At 40.4% G+C, this 23,102-nt stretch overlaps 2 protein-coding genes across 12 annotated transcripts in view; both read right to left on the bottom strand.

Moving 5' to 3' along the window:
• RHBDD1 (rhomboid domain containing 1) overlaps positions 1-23,102 on the bottom strand; it is a 118,198-nt gene that overhangs the window by 30,223 nt on the left and 64,873 nt on the right. For 10 of the 11 annotated variants that reach the window (XR_008619192.1, XR_008619195.1, XM_028482300.2 and 7 more), the window contains one exon: positions 19,985-20,128. Coding sequence is in view for 8 of the 11 variants with exons in the window: in XM_028482300.2 (XP_028338101.1) it covers positions 19,985-20,128 (144 nt within the window). In the remaining 3 variants the exon portion in view is untranslated. Of the gene's footprint in view, positions 1-7,977; positions 8,213-19,984; positions 20,129-23,102 lie in introns of all 11 variants that reach the window. The other variant, XR_003677817.2, reaches the window with a different exon arrangement.
• On the bottom strand, positions 4,326-5,034 carry LOC102988153 (60S ribosomal protein L35-like). The gene has a single exon (XM_055090284.1). It carries the CDS (start codon positions 4,695-4,697, stop codon positions 4,326-4,328), a length of 372 nt encoding a protein of 123 aa, XP_054946259.1. The 5' UTR covers positions 4,698-5,034.

Here is a 23,102-nt window from a genome sequence, read left to right as displayed (position 1 = left end):
ACGTGGGATCTTCCCGGACCGGGGCACGAACCCGTGTCCCCTGCATCGGCAGGCGGACTCTCAACCACTGCGCCACCAGGGAAGCCCTACCTGATTCTTTATCATCTAAACTTACCCTCTGGTGCGGTGGTTCTCAACAAATTTTTGCCCCCTAAGGGAGAACTGGCAATGTCTGTAGATATTTTTGGCCCTCACAACTGGGAGGAAGGGTGCACGAGCATGTGGTGGGTAGAGGCCGGATGCTACTCAACATCCCACAATGCACAGGACGGCTCCCCCGCAACAAGGAATTATTCAGCCCCAAATGTCAATAGTGCTCAGGTTGAAAAACCCTGCTCCAGAACAAACATGCTTGTGAATGTACACTATTTACATCAGAGAGAGGAGGGCTCAACTTGGGATCCAAGTAACAAACTGTCTTCAAATTTTCTGTACCATACCAACAGCCTAAATAAAACTACCTTAGTTTTTAGAAAAACATCAATATGTTAGTACACAAAACCGCGTAGACTTAGATACGTAAGAAAGCATACGGATGCCCTTGATGACTTCTTCCTACCTCCTTCCTTCCTCGCCTGGTTTTTCCCATTCTCCTGTTTATTTCTCTCCAGAAGGAGCTCTGTTCTTCACCGATTCCTGCATACTGGAATATTAAGTTCCAATGATAAATTAATTTTGACAAAATTCCTTTATCAGAAGTCAATGTGAAAGTCTGAAGAATTTAGTTAGCTGGCCTTGTGCCCATATACAGAAATGATTACAGACTAGACTGCGATGAAATTCTGAGCAGAGTGACATAATTAGCAAATTTATGAATGGGTCTTCTTTTCACAGTTCTACTGTCAGGACTAATTACTTGTATTAATTAGAACTGTCAACACATGAATATGCTTGTTGAAGCCGCTTCCTATGGTAAAATACGAGACTGGTAAATATGAAGACACTTGGAAAGATGCAAAGACTTTCATTTATTAGCAACTTTAAATGATGCAGAAGCACTGACTGCACAATGAGCCTTGGGGATTGACTGTAAATGGATTCCTAGTTAATGAATTTGTTCTTCCTTGCTCAGGCATTAGTCTTGGTTTAGCGTTTGGACGAAATATTCAGTATATCCCTACTTGAGAAGGACTGTAGCAAGAATAAGGAAAAAATTCTGCAAGTTACTGGAAAAGCAGAGTAGCAGGGATGGTTAAGGTGAGCAAGAGAGAGTTCCTGTCTCGTCTTTGATTAGTCTGAGATCTAGTGTAAAACAAGTTTTAAGAACTGGGGGATTAAGAACTAGAGTTTGAGACCCAGTTTTAACTCTATGTGACCTTGGGTAAGTGGACAAGTTACTAAGCCTCTCTGTGCCTTGGTTTGCTCATCTGAAAAATGGGGACAGCAATAGAACTTGTAGAGGGCTGTGGTGAGCCTTAAGTGTCAACATATATAAAGGGCTTAGAGCAGTGCCCAGCACAAGCTACGTGCTGGCTGTTACTGTTTTCATAATCATCACCTGGGATGGCAGTAGCAACAGAATTTCGAGCTCCAAGAACAAGATCCTTGGAGCAGGACGCAGTGCTTTGGAGTCAGATAGAGTCGAGGTATAAATCCAGGCCTATTACATTTAATTTTTAAGCTTCAATTGTGCCCTACCTCGTGAGTCCTTGTAAAAAGTAAATTTAAAAAAATGCATGAAAGGTACTTGCTGTGCCTGGTACATAAAAGAGGCTTGCTAAATATTAGTGCTTAAGCATTCATTACCATTATTATCTCTTTGGAGAAATCTCTGAGACATTGAAATAAATGCCAAAAGAAAAATTTTAGTAAGTGACCTAAGGTAAGTGGAGAGAGCACATGTGAAAGAGGAGAAAGGGAAATGAAGAGGATCTATCGAAGGCCTTCTCTGGGAAGGGTGCCCTCATCCCCTGCCTCAAGCGGCCGTCACCACAGCCCCAAGAGGAGGGTTTAACTCCCCGGCCACAGAATCCCCATAAATCGCCTAATTACCTTGTTCACTGGTGAAGGAAAGACAGCTGGGATTCCAACTGGGGGCTGAATGGCTGCGAAGCCCACACTGTGTCAAGGCGTGAAAGCCAGGCTGTAAAGGGCTTCATCACAGACTGCGGGGGAAACAGACTCTAAGCTCTTCCTACTTTTTTCCTTCCCCCAACCTTCACACATATTTAAAAACACAGTCATCAAATTCTTGATAGGCAAAGCTTGTTCCGGCTGGCTAGGTAAACTTTACCTGATAACTACCATAAAATAACCACCGTAAGACAATTTTAAATTAAGGCCGGTTAATCAATTTTTTAATCCTGTTAAGTACCAACTTGGCAACGGTCCACAAAAGAGAGAATTATTCTCGCTTTATGCTTTGTTTTAAAAGGTCTTCCAGAGACACACATGTCTGACAGTGTGAAGATGGCCCGACTCATGGAGGCTGCAGGGGGCATTTAGGGAATGAATGAGAAGCATCTCCTAGGGTCCCTCCCAATTCAAAAAGCTAATGTTTCTGCATGCAGCAAGATGTCAATGCTAAAGCTGATTTCCATTAAAAACCCATTTCTGTACAAATGTTATAAAACTAGACTAATAAAATGTACGTTGATGACTCCTAATTTTGTCTAAAAAATTACGCGATACCGTAAAGATCAATCTGGCCCAAACTCCACAGCATCGAAATAATCAGTGCGTGAAAAGAAAATCTAGTTGTAGGATGTTCTGGATCCATTCACAAGGAAGCTCGGTTAAATGCAAGATGCCAGTAAATCTGCTGGAGTTCCCAATGTCATGTTAGAAAGCAAGCTGCTCCAAGCTGCTCCCTGGAACCCGTTAAAACTTACTTTAAAGGTTAGATCTTCCCCCCTCTACTCTAGTTGCTCACTAGATAGTTCTCGAAGCAAATGCAGGTACCAAAGGATCTTACTGACAGGTAGTAGGGGATATGTAGTAGTAATGGTCAGAATGTGCATTATTAACTCCTCGAATAACCCTGTTTATTTTTTTGATTGCATATTATGCTTAAAAATGAACTTGGGGGATATGGTAAAAAAACAGCTCTGAATGGGGAGTACGATGAGGCAGATTCCAGCACCAGCTCAGGGACGGTTAAGCCGTGTGGCTCCAGCCAACACCCTCTCTTTCTAGGGTGCAGTGTGCCAAGGTGGTTAGGACCAGGCCGTTTCTAAGGCTCTTAGAGAGTTATAATCTAAGAATAACTATATTAACAAGAACTCTGTGTAATTCTTATAAGGCCAAACCGCTGCCACAGGGCTCTTAGCCTAAGGTTTTTTGCACAGTTGCTGAAAGTGTCAGCTGAGCTCTCCTCAAATGGCAGTTGTGCCCGTCAGGTTATAATCGTCTCTAATTGGTGCTTTCGTGAATTGCAAATTTCCTAACCACTAGAAGGCCTGAAAAAGAATCTCATTCCTCTGTAATGAGAAACATGTTAAAAGGCAAAATAATGAAAAAAGAAAGCACCCTACGAGCAGCAATCATTAAAACTCACTGCTTTATGGTTATGTTAACATTCCTCATCAGTAAAGACAAGCCTAGAGAACAGAATAGACAAGAAACAAACATGCTACTTTACAATTTCTTAATTGCATGATTTCCAATAAGAATTCGTATGTGAAATAAGTCGGTCTTAATGGCTTATTTTCTTGTCATCGAAACATATTAGGAAACCATCCACAACCTTTCCTTCCTTCTTTCCATCCATCCATCCCATTCCTAAATATTCCCCACCATCAGTCACCCTTCTCTTTGATTAGCAAGTTTCACCCAGATAATAGCTGTTTTTGTTGATGCCTTCCTAGTTCCCTCCCTCCACCCTTCCTCACTCTCTCTTCCACTTGACTAAGTTCCCTGAAGGCAGAGAATTTGGTTTTTGTTTATCTTCATCTTTGGGGAAGAGAGATGGCTACCTTGCACATACGCGGCACAATATGGGTTTTCCAAATATTCAAAAAATTACATAGAAAGAATTTAGAAATCTAGGTAACTACTACAATGGATGGTACTATCTGTACCTTCAATTAAAAAAAAATAAAAAGTACCCACTGTCTTCTGCTAGAGCTTCTTAAGAGCGACGCAGAGAGAAATGGGAACCTCTCTCCGTGGCCGTCAAGGAACTCCCCACCTAAAGATCTAAAGAACTGCGAGAATCACCAGGGGAACTTATAAAGCAATCCCAGTACCTGGGCCCGCGCTGCTGTCTTTGTGCACCTGCCCTCACACCCCTGCCCCACCAGCTGTATATTCTGATGTATTTGGGGGTCAAGGCGCTGATAATTTTTTATTCCGCCACTTTGTTTGTTTTATTGACACCTGTACGCTCAGGCCTTGACCGCGTGCTTCCGGAGTGGGCGCGGCCGCTTCTTCCACTGCTGCTTCTTGGGCTTCAGGTTCTCTTCGTGTTTATTGAGCCGGCGGCGCATGGCACGCGTTTTCTTGGGCCGCAGATCCTGGGGCTTGTACTTCTCGCCCTTATAGAATTTCCTGAGGTTCTCTTTCTGAGTCTGGTTAATGATGGTGAGTCTACGGGCGATGGATTGGCGAACAGCTCGGATCTTGGAGAGTCTGGAAGCCGCGTCGCCTGTCACTTTAGCCACGCGTAGCTGGGACAGCTCCGCTTTCAGGTCCTCCAGCTGTTTCAGCAGCTCCTCCTTCTTCTTGCTGCGAAGGTCTCGAGCCTTAATCTTGGCCATGACTGTAGAGTCAGCCTCCGCCGCCTTCTCGGAGTGAAAAAGCGGCACTGATCATTTTTAGAAGCTCCCCAGGTGATTGTAACAGGGAGCCAGGATTGAGAACTACCAAAATCTCTGAAACCCCTCCCCTAGGTACTTAACAAATGCTAGTTAACTATACGCTTGGCCTTTCATTGTCTTACCGGCCTTGGATGCGCCCACCATTTATTTACTGAAACACATTGCACATCAATAGTTATTCTTTTTTCAGAAGTCAAGTGAGGTCACTGCTCAAATAAATCTAACTCTCCTTGATGTCAGTGAGCTGTAGCTCTCATAAAAGTCCACTCTCCTTCATTTAATATGCTCTTTTCTAACTTTCCATTGAATTGGAATATTCTATCTATATTTAGCTGAGTGTTACCTGTGGGTTGGAAAACAGCTGGGGATTTCATGTTCCCTAGACTTTCACAGGTCTCCAGTGAAGGCCCTGAAAACACTCAACCATGAAATCTGCAGTAGAAATTCCCATAGGGAGTTTAAAGCTGACCAAGAAGACATTAATAACCTCTATTTGAAAAACTTAATTTGAAACTTTTTGATGACTATTTTACAGAAAACTCTAACTCAGTAAAATTTCTCATTTCATTCCAATACCAATGAGTATGAATACAAACAAAAGTCCACTAAGCTAGTAAAATGTTAGTAGCATTTAGATTATTAATTATATTAATAATCAATTATTAATTAATAATTATTATTAATTATTATTAATAATTAATGAAAGGCAAAATGATGTCATGAGTCAGTACATAGACTCTGGAGCCAAGACTCCTGTGCTCAAATCTCAGCTCTGTCACTTATTAGCTATGGGACCTCAGTTTGCCTTCCTTCGGTTTAGTCTCTTCTCTGAAATGGGTAAACAGTAACACTGCACTGGTGGTTGTTGGACTGAGTGAACACACATGCACATACACACTCATGTGCATACACATGCACACACACTAAACATGCATACATGTCACTTATAATGGTGCCTGGTGCGCTGGAACTCACTCAAATTCCATCTCTCTCCCTGCAACCCAATCCCCACACATAGCAGAGTGAGCTTAAAATCCAGATTTCATCTTATTGCGCCCTCCCTACTTCAAAGTCTCAATGGTTTCCCCTGTTTCCAGGGTCAAGTACAAAACCCTTAAACACAACATACCAGGCCTTTCACAACCTGATTCCCACCCATCTCGTCACTCTGGTCCGACAATGAAACATATATTGCAGCCACAACTATCGCAGTACCTACAATGGGCCACCCTCTCCTCTCAGGGCCTTTACCCATTTTCTCTGCTTCCCTTGCCCCTTTGTTCACACCCTTCACTAACTTCTCATCACATTCAGGGAAAAAGCAAAATCCTTAGATGGCGCGTGGTCTGGAGCCCCCACTAATTCAAATTTCGGATCAATACCTCGATTGCCCCAAACTTAGATATGATACATTCATTCATATGAGAAAGGATGCTCACTCCCTAAATATTTGCCTGCCAATCTTTAAGATAATTAAGGTGATAGCAGATGTTATGACGTCATTACAGCCACTCAAGAGGAAAACCTGTGAATTCTGAGTTTAGAATAAATAGTATCCTGTCTGTATACCTCTCTCTTCTGTTTGCTGTAGGTGCAATATTTAATTTATTTCCATGTTAAATAGTTGTTTGTCTATTCATGTAACTAAAACAGCAGAGAAAGACACCCTTTTTAGTAAACACAAGTGTGCGTGTTTTTAAGGACAGTGCTCATTTGATCTTATTATTCTGCCAGTTAATTGACAGGAAAGAACATCCTAATTGCTCATTAACTCTGAAGATGTCCCCATGTCTGGTGTCAAGGTCTAAGAGATACAGGGTACACAGCAGCTGTACAACTGCTGCTGCTTTAGGGGGACAAAGCATTAGGTTTGCACAGTTAAAAAAACAGCAGATGTTCTGATATGGGTTTCAAACAATCCCATCTATAATATGGTAGAATTTGGTGGTGAGTTATTTTCCCCTCAGGCTAATAAGATGAACCACATCACTGATTAAATACTATTTTCTGGGGTCACAAGGTTTTTTTCACGTCTACTGCTTATGGAAATCATTCTTGGTTGGATTGTAAACTGCCAAAATGGCAACTGGTTTGAAAGGCTCTCCGAGGAAGGCATTCCTTGGTGCTCTTTCCCTCTACCCCCCCTTACCCCTACATGCAAGACCATCTGGTCCTGTGGTAATAAGCAAAAGCATAAGAGAAACAAGCCATCAACACAGGCCTGCACAGTGACTATTCAGATCCCTTCCTCAAAGCATACAAAGAAACCCAGAATTCCAGGAAACAGCTATACCCACTTACCAAGAAGCACTGTCTCCATGCTTCCCTGATATATAAAACATTAAGATGATAATAATTAGCAAATAATTAGGGCTGCCAAGGGGTAAGGAAACACTGTCATAACCTGACAAGTGTCACAGTGTCAAAGCTCTGCTCAAAATGGGCCTCGCTGGCCCTGAGTTATCTAATCCAGGGGCTCATTTCCCTCCTCACCCCCACGCGTCTCGCCAAAAAGCATCCTCTACACAGTGGTAAACTACTTGGGGCTTAAAGTTTATCTTTGTCACAGCACAGTGTGGCAAAAGAAGGGCCCTGCTAACCCCCAGAGACGCAGCTTATTTAAAGTTATAATGAAGACGTAGGTGTTCCATACAGATGTCTCTTCTTTTAGAAGACACCTATTCGAAACACTTTATTCTCCCTTAATCTCGGTGGGCTAAGCTGCATTTTATTTCAGCATCACCCGAGCCAAAAGCAAACTGTTTCCCTTTCGTCTTACTGAGCTGAACATTAAAAACGACTGGGTTTTGGGTTGTTTTGGTTGATGTGCAGGGAATCTTGAACGCGATGATTCTAGAGTCAACTCCCATTGCTTTCTGGTAACAATGAAAGCAATGCCAGACCCCCCAGAAAGTATGCCAGACTCCCCCTTTCCTTGGCGACCCAAACCTCTGAGTGCCAATCACCTCACACCTTCCAGTGAGATGAAGCAGAACAGATCTGAAGGGACCGCACTCGATAAAATGTATGCTGCTTTAACTTTTGTAAACTGTAAAGGCAAATGGAAATGCCTAGTGCCATGGCACTAAAGCAGCCTCAAACTAAGGCAGGATCCAGTGTGTTCTGGAACCCTTAAGAAAGAAATCATCGTAGCAGCCAGGGGAGAGCTAGCTACCAGTAACAGCAACCACTGGTCTTCTTGCCCGAAGTGTATGGATACCTTTAGCCTGGAAGGTTGGAGTAGAGATGAGAAGGGAACGAAGGAAATGAGCAAAAAGGAAAAGTGGAGACAGGATGTAGAGATGCTAGTTTGGATGCTCGGCTCTGCGCAATCTCCCCCAACACTTTGACAGACCACAGAAGTAGCCCACAGAAGCTGGAGGTGAAGGTGCGAGGTGTAGTTTTCTCTGCATTTCTCTACAAAACAATGACCTGATGCCTTTAATGGGATGGCACTGTGGAGAATATCAAAGAAGAGGAAGGTCAATATTAAATATTTTTAGCAATGCATAGGTTTTCATATTTTTTCTTAATAAAGGTTCTCCGTGATTTTGCAGACATTTTAGAAAATGGAGTCAAGCCAAAACAAGAAAGTAAGTCCCCATAATCTTATTTCTGAGAAATAAGGATGAGTGGCATCTTGCTAAATATTATTCCAATCTGTTTTATAGTACATTTACTAGGTCTTACAAAAATAAATGAGTTTCTACTAAGACTCCTGCTATATCCTGCTCATTTGACTCACTGTGAACCTGCTTCTATTTCTAGTGGCTAAGTATTATTCTAGCTCATGATTTATTTCACCTATTTCCTATTGGGGCATGATTAGGCCGTTTGCGAGTTTTCCAAAGCAGATGATTACAATGTAATTTTAATCAGCTTAATATTTATAGTAATCTTGATAACGCTGTGCAATTTTGGTCCTGTCTTGCAACAAAAGTAGACTTAAAAAACACAGATGTGACACAGGAAGATTGCTGGTCCCTCACTGAGATGCTTGAAGATATATAAATATATATTATGCATGACTCTCACATCTGGCTCTCCATAACGAAGTTCAACAGAATTATAAATAGTTTTGAATCCTTGGAGGACTGCCATGTGATGAAAGTAGACCACTTTGAAAGCTATTTGTGATTCTATAATAAATGGAAACCAACATATGACTTGATTTTTCTCACTAGAAAAAACAACACAACAAAACGGATGACCACGTGCACCTCTGAGTGAGAGTCAAGAGGCTGAGTAAACGACAGTGAAAATTCTCACGTGAATGATTCACGTGTAATATTGATAGATGGCTCAACATAAAATTCGGTCTTAAAGCACACTTAGTGCAAGCACACTTATTCTTTTTTGTTATGAATCTTTTCTTTTCTCAAAAGAAAGCCACTGAAGAAAAACTGAGTCCTATTTAAATGAACAATGCAAATATCCTTAATTCAAACATCACTGATTGCCCATAGTAAAAACAGTATTTTCAAACTCATATGCTACGATTTTTGGTAGAAACAAATCACTGCCCAGCAGATTATTTATGATTGTCTATAGGAAGCATTTTTTTGGTGTGTGTTCTATTAGGTACCTGAGATGCACGTTTCTTGTGTAAGAAGGGCATTCTTTCCCTAAACAAACTATTTATTTCACAATTTTTAATTAATGTCAGGAATTTTTGCTTAAAAAAAAAAGACAACCCAACCAAACAAAAGAACTTAGCCAATCATGTGAGGACAACAGTAAGAGAAATGTCATTGTCATTCTACAAGTAATACTGTCTTTTTAAATGTAGCTAAGGCTGTTCTATGGTGACCACACCTACCAAAGAGTTTTCAGTGTTCTGATTTCAGGATGATCGCAAGGGCCAATCCACCTCCCGAAACACAAACCTAACTCCAGCTCAGCCATGCGAGCTGACCACGTGGAGGGCTACAGACAGAATCATGCTGGTCTCCTCCACAGCTGACAATTCACGACAGCCTAGAAGCGCTTTTTCTGAAGAGGCCCCGACTAGGAATAGAGAAGCCTGGCCTTCTCGCCTGGTGTTTACCACTCAGAATGTGACCCCGGGCCCGCCATTTAATTTCTCTGTGCTTCAATTTCCCAATCTAAAACAATGGCTATAATTACAAATGCTTATTTCGTAGGGTTCTGTGTGGGGATGTGAACCTTCCTAGCACAGTAACCATGAGGGAAGAGGTACTGCTTGTTGACCTGGAGAGAATTCACCCAAACATTTACAGTGGTTTCTTCTGGGTGCCTGGATTATGGGTAGCTGCAAGGATACACCTCAAACGTGGTGTGGTTTTTCTCTGGGTGGTGGGCTTATGGATCACTTTTTGTCTTCTTTTTGGTGATCTGTATGGATTATTTTCCACCGTGAATATGTTCTGCTTTTATAACCAGCAGGACAAATGCTTATCCAAATTCTAAAAGACCATAACAACCGAGTTCAGGGACCCATCATCACCTGTCTCAGGCCCTCAGCGCCGTCCACCCTGGGACATCTGGAATTCAGCGAGGACTTCAGGAAAGGAGCTGAGTGCTGCCTATTCCCATGGCAAAACAAAAGCAGGATCGCAGGGCAATCAGAGCACGCGGATATCTAACAGGTGTTAGCACACACATCAGAGCAGTCTCACACGCGTCATCACCTGCCTCCCTTCCTTCTTAAGGCCAGAAGGACTCTGTCCCTGCAGTAGGGGAAAGCTGAGAGTCCATTTGAAGCCAGTGTGGAAGGTGGGTGTGGAAGCTAATTCAGGGGTTCAGCTCTGCTCTAGGGTGGACACACAGGAGCCCAAGGAAATGTGGATCCAATCTAGCACCTTCCAGGAAGGTCCTGCCCCCCAGGCTCTTCATGCCTGGAGAACCCAACCTACATGACAACAGCATCCCCAGGGAAGAACACCGTCCACAGTAATTGGGCCAAAGATATAAATGATGGGATATTAAGTCTCTTGACTTCTCTGAGTCTGTTTCCTCATTGAGTACGATCAGCTGTCAGATATGCTGACCTCTAAGGTCACTCTCAGTGCCAGTTATGTTTGAAAATGGTTCAGCCTTGTCTCATTCTCCATTATCTACTTTAAAAAGTAATTTAAGTAAATTAAGCAAAGGATCGAAACAATAGGTCCCTCCCCGAGACTGCAGTTATGTGCTTAAAATTATATGCTAAAATTAGGTGGTATATGTTACCTGTACTTACAATGCTTAGAAAGGAATTAGAAAGGTTCAAATAAAAAAGAATAAAATTTTATTCACTGAAAATATCAACTACTGAGTCTATGAAATCAAGTCTCAAAGTCTCGGCCTTCAGCTCAAAAAAATAAAAAATAGATACTGTTTTGTTTGGTTTCACATTTTAGTACGGACACAGAGAATTAGAAACTTCTTCACACCCTCAATTGTTTGATTAATAAGAATGTAAAATCCACTGTAATTTTAAAGCACTATTTGACATCTCTCTTCCTAATTAAAACATTTTATGAAATGATGAGTTTCTTAATCACACCTATATTGATAGTTTTCTCCAATTAAGTTCGATCTTATGAAACACTGAATATACACCTCAATAACTTCGAGATTAAAAATTGTATCGATAACTTGAGTATCCAAATCATCATATGAGTAAATGTGATATTCTCTAAAATTCTTACATAACTTAGGGACTCATAGTTGCTGAAGCAGAGAATGGCATAGATGGGTAAGTAAAGTGATCAGCTCATTTCAAAAGTTACTGTATCTCTTTCCTAAATCTAATATATTGGGTAGCTGAAGTGAAGTCCGTCACTAAAATCTCCTGTCGTTCAGCAGAAAGAACAATGTTTTGGGTTTGATAGCAAAGAACAAGATTGACTCATTTCCGTACCCTGCAGTGCTTAACAGTACCATACACAAACAAGGGGCTCCAACTGGGATTTGCTGAGGAACAGAATGAATAACGATCCAGAGCAACGTGATGAGTGGGCAAGGTAATATTTCCGCAACCGTCAAGACTCGGTAGCCCACAAAACAGGGTCCACGTGTGGGGGAGGATGAAGGGGACATGGGTAGGTGGAATTAATTCATTAGAGGTTTATTTATACTTTTATTGCTAAATCTACTCATTAGCATCTGAATGCTCCCTTTCAACAAATGGTGATTGTGGGGTTAGGTAGTGGAGGAAAAATTATAAATTCACACAGAACTATTAATGTTAATTTCTCAAATATGCTTCAATTTCATGTATCATTATCTTTATTATTTTAGCAACGGCTGAGCTACAGTTAATCTTTTAAAGTATAAAACCTCCTTCCTAATAGGGACCTAAACGGAACTCTGCTCCACTTATTTTATTATCTCTCTTCCTGACTGGGATGTATTCACATGTTATTTTGCAGGTTTGAAACATCATGTATTTACATTTCTTCATATGCAGAATTTCACACCTAGATACAGTCTCAAATATCAAACTTTACTCAGTGAAATGAATAATCTCCAACGTAGAGAGAAGGGAGTGAGAACCTATAATCCAAAGGAAGTGTTCTGCAATGAAACTGCTTTGAGGAAATCTGGCAGATGGCGTTTTTTCATTACAGAGAAAGTTTTCCTGGGGGAAAACACACCAAATTACTTAAAAAAAAGAAGTGGTCACACGGAATGAGCTGTACATCTCTGTCCTGGCCTGCAACATGCCTGCAAAGCCAAGCAGGCCAGCCGTGATCATTTATTTGCATATGTTAAAAATCGCCAACTGCATTATGCCTGCACTGGGCCAGTGAAGGCTCAAATAATCATGCAACTGAAGCAGATACCACCATCAAATGCATGTATTTATCAATTTAGATCTGCCTTAGACAGTTGTGTGAATTTATCTTCCAGAAATGATCTTTCATCCGTCAGCCCTGAGACCTATATGATAAACACTCGCCAATATTCCTGACATTTCTCAATATCCGCATCTCTTTCTAGCTACGCCCGTCCTGCTCAGTCCATTACCACAGAATGGAAAAGGAAGAAACTTTGAAGAGGACCCAGTTCAACCCTCTTATTATAAAAAATAATAATAAAACAAAGGTCTGATCAGATTCAGTGACTCACACCTCAAGTAAAGTTAGTTCACTGATATTCCAGGACTGAAGCTCAGACCACTGAATTCCCATCCTTTTCTCTTTGTACCACACGATGAAAGATTAAAGGAACATGTACATAATTTATTCCATTTTTTTCAAAATTTTTCATACAACAATAAAGAAACAAGACAGATGTCATTTTTATTTACCTTGGTGTAGCCTCAATAAAAAGCAAAATATACAATACGGTTAAAATAAATTCTCTTTTTGCTTTTTATTTAAAATGTATCTGAACTGGTCCCTATGAACATATATGCCTATAAACAGGATTCAAAGATACTGTCAAGTGATCTTTTAATAACAAAAGCCCTAGATACTAATTCAGAACGCAGATACTCTTTTCCAATATGGCTCCCCTGGTAATTTTACATGTAAGGACTTAGAGACAAAGCAGCAACCAGTTTCATTCTGAAGCCAAGACCTTTGTCGTATGTCCCACCACAGCTTCACATATGGCTAGCCAGCAACCCCAACTGTACAATGTGGGGAGTGGGTGACAACTCTGCTTGATTTTCACAAGAGAGCCAAAGTGTGATTGTGGCCATTTGCCTTTCAGAAGAGTCTAAGAAAAGAAGCACACGTTACTCCACATGTCACGAGGATTTCCAGTTTTAACCAGTACACATGCTCCAGACTGGCAGATAGAAGTTGAAAAGGACACGGCTTTGTACCCAGCCACCCGCTGAACTTGGTGGCAGGCTATTTAAAAAAAAAAAAAAAAAGGGGCACAAATTATACATGGAAGGACGTGGGGAAGAGGGGAGAGGAAAATGCAATGAGCTAATGTTCCTAGTTGGCATCTGCCTTTTGACTCAAAGAAAGGAGATGGCTCTCGTCCAAAATTTTTCTATTATTGTGGTATCAGCTGCCTCTTGGATTCGTTTATAAGAACTGAGACTGCCAACAGAACAAGACAAGATTTCTGTTAATGGTAGTAAATGTGCAAGCTTCTTGAAATAATAGGGATTTCGATATTTCTCCTACAAAGCCTACTTTGGTATTATTATTCCTGGCATGAGCTTTAGGACGTATAATTATGGCCAGGTACTATTAAGAAATATGACAACAGCAAATTCTGAGGTTAAAAAGGTTGTTACCTTGATTCTTTAATTTACTCTTCCAATATACTGAACTAAAGAAACTAATTGGTGCTGGATGTCTCTTGCTGGACTGGCATTCTACCAAATGAATTTCTATTAGTTGGCCCTTTCAAATCTCAGTATTATTGATGACTATTACACTAACTTCTTACTCTGAAAACTGGGAATCAAAGAGAAAGAATTAAGCATTTACCTAGCCCTTTTTTTTTTTTTTTTTTTGGGCACAAACCCGTGTCCCCTGCACCGGCAGGCGGACTCGCAACCACTGCACCACCAGGGAAGCGCTACCTAGCCTTTTAAAAAAGGACTATAGATTCTACCTACTTCATGAGGGAATGATCACATTTTTTTTAAAAAGCCAATAAATAAATTACTGGACAGATTATGTCTAGTAAATGACAGATTCAAACTGGGGATGTAGAAAACTGGAAAAAGCATCACTACTATCCTTATAATAAACATGAATGCTGGACAATCTGCAAATCAATACCTTTTCCTGAACCCAACAGAAAGCTGAGGCAATTGGGCAGCCAACTAGACAGAAGTCTAAAACAGCATAGGAATACTTGCTTACCTAGGACAGACTCTGCTGGACACTAATAAAAAGAATTCAGCCAAAACTGTTAAACTGCTAAAGGCTGAGTGTGAGCTAGCAAGATTCTATTCATAGAATATATAACACGGAACATATTGGGAGATGCAGTATAAAGGAATTCACACCCACTTTCAGGCTCTTCTCAGGACCTCATGTGGCCCTTGCAAAAGCCATATGTGAGCCCAGAGAAAGTGTCCTTTGTCCTCTGTCATTCCTGGCATAGTCCCGAGGGAAAGAACAGCAGCCACTGCAGGAAAGGTCTGCAGGAAAGGCTGCCTAGATCCTACTTCCCTATCGTCCCTAAGGAACAGAAGACTTAAATGCCTGGGAGAAAGGCAAAAGCCAAGTTTCCCTTAAGGAAATGGTGAAAACCTCCTGCAGCTTAGAGAAGGGAAGAGGAGAAAAAAAAAAAAACCCTCTAAACTGGGGAGAGGGGCAGGGATACTGAGAAGGCCACACCTCCAAACCGAGGGACACAGTGACTGCGTGGACTAAGGCTTAATCAGAGCACCCCCGGCACTGGTCTCCACCACCAAACTAAAAAGCACAGACTAACAAGTAACAGCAGGGTGCCCCCGGGGGAGGGGCGACGGAGGGGATGGAGTACCTATCCCAGTTACAGCACAAAGACTTACAACTGGAGTTCAAGGAGACATTGAGAGGCCCTCTGGCAAATCAGCCCCCACCCTAAAAACAAGGTAACATTAGAGCAATTTGAAGTCATTGATGCACTGAGGGGACCATACAGTACCTACTCAGTATGACAGTAATTCTATATAATTCAAAATACTCACAGTGCTCAATAGAACAAGTGGACAGATAATCCATAGGGATTAGAAGATCTGGGCAACACTATCAACTCAATTAATCTAACTAACATTTGTAAAACACTCCACCCAACTAGAGCAGAACACACATTCTTTTCGGGTGCACATGGCATTTTCACCAGGATGGGCCATAAAATATCACAACCAGGTGAGATGTATCCTGAGAATACAAACCTGCTTCAAGTTTGAAAATCAAAATAATTTAGTATGTCAATAGACTAAAGAAGAAAAAGTATATAATAATCTCTACAAATATAGAATAAAAAATACTATTTTTAATAGCATACCTCCCCCTGCAGAAAGAAAGAAAGAAAGACAGACAGACTTAGGTATAAGTTTAAGAAAATATATAAATATATGGAGGAACTGTATGTTCAAAAAATTTTAGTGGTGTGAAAAAATGATTACAACATAATATTGAATGAAAAAAGTAAGGTTCAAAATAGTACATATCATACGGTCAACTTTTATAAAATAAACTCAAACCAAATATTTTTCCACCAGAAAAAAAGCCTAAAAAGTAATAAAGGCCATTTTAAAAAATGTCTCCTTGGTTTCTCACTCTTAATAAGACAGTCATGAAGTGTTTTAAGGAAAATAAAATTGAAATTAATATAAACAATTTGCAAAGCTATTTCCTTTGCTGTCACCCGTTACTGTATAATGCACTTCAAGGAGTCTCTTCAGATCAGTTTCATTGGAACTAGTTCCATATGCTCTTAAAACATCCACTGAAAATGAAATGAAATTCTGTGGTCAAATAAGTTTGGAAAACATTAATTTAATAAACTGGTTTCTTAATTGTAGAACTAATTAGAATCGTCAGTATAATAGTGCCATTCTGGATCTTCAAGGGGGTATAGTTTGCAGTTTCCCAAACTTATTTGAATGTGGAACTTATGAAGGTGGGGAGTGAGTGAGTGAAAGAATGAGAGAGACAGGAAAGGAGAGAGCAGAGAGAGTTGTTTCGGCTAAAAGTTGAAAGTAAGTTGCCGACATATTAGTTTGCTTCTAAACACTTCAGTGGGTGTCTCCCAAGCATCAGGGACCTTCTGCTACTTATCCATAATACCAAAGAAAGTTAATTTCCCAAATAACATCTCACATCTAGTCCAAATACAAAATTCTCCTGTTTCCTCAAAATTTTTCTTTTATAAGAACCAGTTTTTCAAGGTTCTCATGTTATATTTGCTTGTTATTTCCTTTTAATATAAAAATCACATCCTGCTTTTTTTATGATACTGTTTGGTTTTTTTTTCCCCCAGGAGACCAGTCTCACTGAATTGTAGAAACCTCACGTTTTATCTGATTTCTCAACTTATTCCTCTATTCCATGTATTTCCTGTATATGGACCCCTTACATTGGAAGACTTAATTAGAGTCAGGCTAAACATTTTTAGTAAGAATATGTCATAGACGGTGCTGTGTTCCTCATACGGCATCATATCAGGAGACACACAGTATCAGGCCCTCCCACCAACAATGCCGCCACGTTTGATCGCTGGATTCAGGTGGTGATTGTCAAATCTCTGTTTCCCGCTCCTATTAGCATGTCCTCTATGAGGTGATACTTTATCACCATGTGAATGTCCCATTTCTTTTTTTAATTTTTATTGGAGTATAGTTGATTTACAATGTTGTGTTAGCTTCAGGTGTACAGCAAAGTGAATCAGTTATACAATGTCCGGTTTCTAAACAACCTTTTAACTAATGGTTTATAGTGCATGATGATCTTTCCAAGGCTACCAGTTATTTCATTGGTTTCTTGTTAATTTTTATTTACTTCTTTTAAAATTCCTTTTTAGGAAAATGTACTCTTTGTGGGATATAGTTAGGTGAGTTTTGACACATGCAAAGAGTTGTGTATCCATCACAACAACCAAGATACAGAATAATTCCATCACTCCAAAAAATTCCCTCCTGTTGTCCCTTTGTGGTACTAAATAAAGTTTTGTACAAAGTTCATGCTTAGTAGGTTTGCCCTGACTTACTTAACTTTTGTGTGTGTGTGTGTGTGTGGTAGACTGGGATATTTTTATCAATGATAACATTCCTACTGTATTTCTAAGATTTACATCCAAGACAGCATATCGTATTTACATGCAATGGACAGTCCAAGAGAACAAATCAGACCACAGGTCTGTTAAGATTATGGCTTGTTCCAAATTAAATTAAATACATAATATCCTTACCTCCAGTAATATTTCATGTCTCACCTGGGAGTGATTAAGCAGCTGTGTGCACAGGATTAACCTTGAGAATTTGTTAAAATACAGCCTCTGGGCCCTGCCCCCAGAGGTTAGGATTCCAAGGCTAAGGCATGCTTTCAGTGACTGTGATACCAGTAGGCCACTGAATCCAGTGATTACAAGAATGGCCCCAATTATCCACCTCTCCTTTGCAACGTGACTCTGCAGCTCCTCCCATGAAGAGATGGAGTCTATTTCCCAAACCCATGAATCTTGTCTGGTCTCATGACTTGCTTCAGTAACAAAACACAGCGGAACTGACAATGCATCAGCATAAGTCTCACTTGTTTCCACACTCTCCCTTGGAACTCTCGTGCTGAGGCCTTGTGAATGAACCTGGGCTGGCCTGCTGGATGATAAGTCACGTACGGCCCAGTCTCCACCATCTCATCAGACAAGTCAGTCAGGCATGTGAAGGAGGTCACCCTAGAGCCGCCAGCCCCAGACGACCACTGCAGACACCTCAGCACACCAGCCGAGGTCATGGAAGCCTGGCCCAGTGGACCCGTACACACAGGAGCAAGAAGAAATGTGTATTGTTCGAAGCCATGTGTGGCAGGGTGATTTTAACCAGTAATAGACAACTGATAGACCACAGTTTTGATACTCTTCACCTGAGAAGTACTAATTTATCTCTTCCTCCCCATTTCCTAGGTCACCCCCTCCACGCACACTGCAGCTGCTAAGACCATATTCCCTCAAATCAGAAACCAGGTAGTCACAATTTATGTATTCCCATCATCTGGTGTGATGCCTGGTACCCCCCCCCCGCCGGAGGTGCTCAATCCTTGTTCGTGAAATGACTGCTGCCGGATTCACATACACAGGTCTGATCGCATCACTCCCCTGTGCAGAACTCTTACTGGCATTTACATCATAGAGCAGATCCATTTGCCACGTGGCCTATTTAATTCTAGGACCTCTGTGATCAGGCCCCAGCCTAGCTGCCCACTCTTCTTCCCCTTCTTCTCTTAATGCTCCATTCGAAAGTGAAGGTGGGGTGACCACACCGCTTGCTTCTGTGTCTGAGCAGATACTGATTCCTGCCTGGAAGGACCTTCCACATCTCTGCAAACTCTACACATTCTTGAAGGTCCAACTCAAATGCTGCCTCTTCTGTGAAATTCTGATAGATCTAGTTAAGGAAAAGCTCACCCGTTCTCACTGCCTCTAGCAATTGGCCTAAGCCTCTCCTAGGTACCTGACATTATGGTTACTTATGGCATCTAGCATGCACTTCCCCTACCAGAGATTGCGAACTTTGGGTGGCGGGGGGAGATTCCATTTTTTAACCTTTCTGTATTCTTTATCACAGTACATGAAACACAGTAAGACCTTAATAAACGTTTATTGAATGAATAGATGATTTTTACTGCTTTTTAAAAACGGTAATACCCAAACTCATAAGCCAAACCCCGGAACAAAGATGGCAAAATAAATACAGCGGTTTTTGTAAAAGAATCTTCTGGAAAGTTGGTTAAAAATACAAATTCCTAGGCTCTGCCCACAGGAAGACTGGTTCAGCAGGCCTGCAGTGGAACCCTGAGTTTGAATTCTTATCAAGCGATTCGTGTGATTTTTTTTTTTTTTTTTTTTTTTTTTTTTTGCGGTATGCGGGCCTCTCACTGTTGTGGCCTCTCCCGTTGCGGAGCACGGGCTCCGGACACGCAGGCTCAGCGGCCATGGCTCGCGGGCCTGGCTGTTATCAAGCGATTCGTGTGATTTTTTTTTTTTTTTTTTTTTTTTTTTTTGCGGTATGCGGGCCTCTCACTGTTGTGGCCTCTCCCGTTGCGGAGCACGGGCTCCGGACACGCAGGCTCAGCGGCCATGGCTCACGGGCCTAGCTGCTCCACGGCATGTGGGATCTTCCCAGACCGGAGCACGAATCTGTGTCCCCTGCATTGGCAGGCGGACTCTCAACCACTGCGCCACCAGGGAAGCCCTATTCATGTGATTTTGAGGAAGGCTTGTGGCCAACAGTTTGATACACAGCGATATATAGCCTACTTTACACAAATGAATTTCAAAGTAAACCCCTTCTTTCATGCACCTAAGAATTCTTTTTTTTAAGTTCCTTGACTTTAATGACAAAGCACTGAGTGCAGCAGACCTATAAAAAGAACCACTTTAACAATACATACATAGTCTGGCACCTTATTAACTTAGGTTGCTAGGAACATGGCATCATACCCCATTCTTTGTAATCACAATCTGCACACATTTTTTTCATCTACATATCCTTTTTATAAACTATTTAAAGTTTAATTTGCTACAAATAGTCCTTTTTCAGACATCTCACCATGCGAGGTATGTACTTTAAAATAAAGGGAAGGGCGCAAAACTCCTACCTTGGTCCCGGAGGCTGGCTCTTAACGCTCTCTCCAGCTGTTCCTCTTCACTCAGTCCCGCTGTATATGCGTCATAGTTCCTGGGTACTTCGTCATAGTAACCTGGCCTGCCACGTGGGTAATAATCCTGATATCCAAAGTAGCCTACAGGCACAATGAAAAAGTTATGGAATGTTGCGATGCACTATTCTTTTCATACTTCCTATTTTGTTAGCAAAGACAATAAAATAATTTATGCTATTCTTTTGATTACAGTGATAATCCTCAAAGTAAGGAAAGATGACCGATGGATGAAGAATGCCTCCACGCAGGTGGGCAATGACTGTCCTGTCACTGTTGTATCCACAAGACCGAACACGGGACTGGATATGATTGAGTCCTTATGTGCTGAAGACGAAGAAGATGTTTATTCTTTTAAATTAATTTTTATTGGAGTCTGGTTGATTTACAATGTTGTGTGAGTTTCAGGTGCCCAGCAAAGTGAATCAGTTATACATATACACATATCCACTATTTTTTAGATTCTTTTTCCATTAGGTTATTACAGAGTACTGAATAGAGTTCCCTGTGCTGCACAGTAGGTTCTTATTAGTTACCTATTTTATATAAGAAGGTATTTTGAAGACATGAGCAGTACTGGAGAGGGGACTGGAATGGCCTATTGACATATGGAGTGGATTCTTTCCGTTTAGAGCTACTTAATACTTGGAGTATTTTCAGTGAAGTCCTGGCTGGAGTCAAGGGAATGGTTGAAATGATAGCTGATAAAGCCTTACTGTCTGGTGGCTCCAAACAATGAGAGGCAGACCAATATTTAACACACATTCTGCAGGGCTTCTGTGCTAGTTATGATACTTCAGATGCTGATAACTACATTGAGAAATACAAGCCAATGTCTCTCTAATTAGAATTCTATGTCAGAGATCATAGCTTCTATTACTAGCACTTCCGAGAAACTGGTTGCAAGATTAAATGAGAGAAGAGACAACCTGCTCATTAAATAATGCTTTAAGAATCAAACTTCGACATACCATTAATAAAGGGCAAAGTTGACTTTTGCAAGGTACTTCCATCAATCTTTTCAAGTCCGTTTGAGTTTATTCCTTACATTTTTCTTTAATCACCACTTTTATGGAATTTGTTTGGAAGATATTATTTTTCCCCACAGACGATTACCAATCTAATTCTGGTATAATGAGAGAGAAGTATGTTTGATTTTTTTCCCTTCTCTCCTTCCATTATCACACCCCTTTGAAGATGATGTTTCAAATGTTTAATTAATGTGCGTCTTATTGTTGATGAAAATTCCTACCCTTCATATGTCTTGTGTCATATGTCTCCATATCACCCACCATAGCACATGCCTGAGTTTCAGCTTCTTATTGCTTTAATAAGACTAAAGAAAAAAAAAATCAAGCCAACACGGGGAACACTGTAGGGTAGAACCTGGTTAATTGAAATTTCATATTCAGAATTTTTGATAATTGGTCTTGAGGCAATTTTAAAATTTACTTTCGTGTTGGTTATGAAAAAAATGCTTTCCTAATATATGAGATTAAAATGAAAACAGTTAATTTCCCATAAAAAGCTTTCAGGCACTCTAAAAGTCCTTATTTTCAAATAAAAAGTGAAATGACAATAAAACACACTAGTTTCAGTGGATAATATAATATAATTATATGTGTTTACATAAATATTTGTCATATAAAGTATTTGTGTCTATTGGTATGTTTTTACAACTTTCATGAGATATAACTGACATACTATATAATTCATCAATTTAAAGCATATAACTCAACTGCTTTTAGTATATTCCTAAGAGTTGTGCCATCAATACCATAATCAATTTTAGAACATATCTATCACCCCCAAAAGAAATCTGTACCCTTTTAGCTATCACCCTCTGACTTTCCTAGCCCTAAATAACCACTAATCTACTTTCTGTCTCTGTAGCTATGCCCATTCTGGACAATTTTATAAACGGAATCATATAATATGTGGTGTTTTGTGTATGGCTTATTTCATTCAGCATAATGTTTTCATGGTTCATCCATGTTGCAGCACGAATCAGTATTTCATTCTGTTTCATGGCCAAGTAATATTCCATGGTAGAAATATATCACATTTTGTTTACTCACTCATCAACTGATGACATTTGGGTTATTTCTGCCTTTTGACTATTGTGAATAATGCTGCTATAAACATCTGCATACAAGCTGTTATTTGGACATATGTTTTCATTTCTCTTGGGTACATACCTAAGAGTAGAATTGCTGCGTCATATGGTAATTCTATATTTAACCATTTGGAACCACCAGAATGTTTTCCAAAGCAGTTACACAATTTAATATTCACACAAGCAACATATATGGGTTCATATTTCTCCACATCTTCACCAACACTTGTTATTATCTGTCTTTTTAATTATAGCCATCCCAATGGGTGTGAAGTGGTATCTCACTGTGGTTTTTGATGACTAATGATGTTGAGCATCTCTTCATGTGCTTATTAACCATTTGTATATCTGCTTTGGAGAACAGTCATTCAGAGCCTTTGCTCACTCTTACTGATTATTACAATACTCTTCTATTTATCATCTATTACAAAATCTTCTATGTTGGTACTATTTTATTTAATGTCCTTGAAAGTCACAGACATGAATGATTTAAACAAACATTAAATAAAACTGTTCAGGATTTCGGGGGCTAATCCTTTCTTCTAATGTAGTAAAAATTAGTGGACATTTACTAAATACCTCCTATAACGCAACTTCCATATTCTCTCTCACATGTTTCCCATGTCAGAATATAACATTATGATATTTGAATCAGGATAAGGATATAAGTATACTGAATGATTTAGGACTGAAATGGGATCTGGACACAATTTTTAACAAGGACACTCTTCCTCAAATTGGTCTTTATGCCATAGAACAATCAGAAAAATTCAGCTCCCACTACTGTGCTGGGGAACACCCACCAGCAAGGTTCATATCCTGAGATAAAGGAGACTGTGGCACTGCTACAAATCTTGCTTTCTATGCTTCTCACCAAAAAAGCCAAAAAACAAATAAAAAATAACCCCCCCCCAAAAAACTTTCCTATTAGGGCAAATGGTC

Source organism: Physeter macrocephalus, chromosome 2, assembly GCF_002837175.3.
Source record: "Physeter macrocephalus isolate SW-GA chromosome 2, ASM283717v5, whole genome shotgun sequence".
Taxonomy (NCBI): Eukaryota; Metazoa; Chordata; class Mammalia; order Artiodactyla; family Physeteridae; genus Physeter; species Physeter macrocephalus.
This window is presented reverse-complemented; position numbering and strand designations above follow the sequence as displayed.

What these genes read in the sequence shown, in the direction of transcription:
- LOC102988153 (XM_055090284.1), bottom strand. Translation starts at nt 4,697, where the DNA reads ATGGCCAAGATTAAGGCTCGAGACCTTCGCAGCAAGAAGAAGGAGGAG.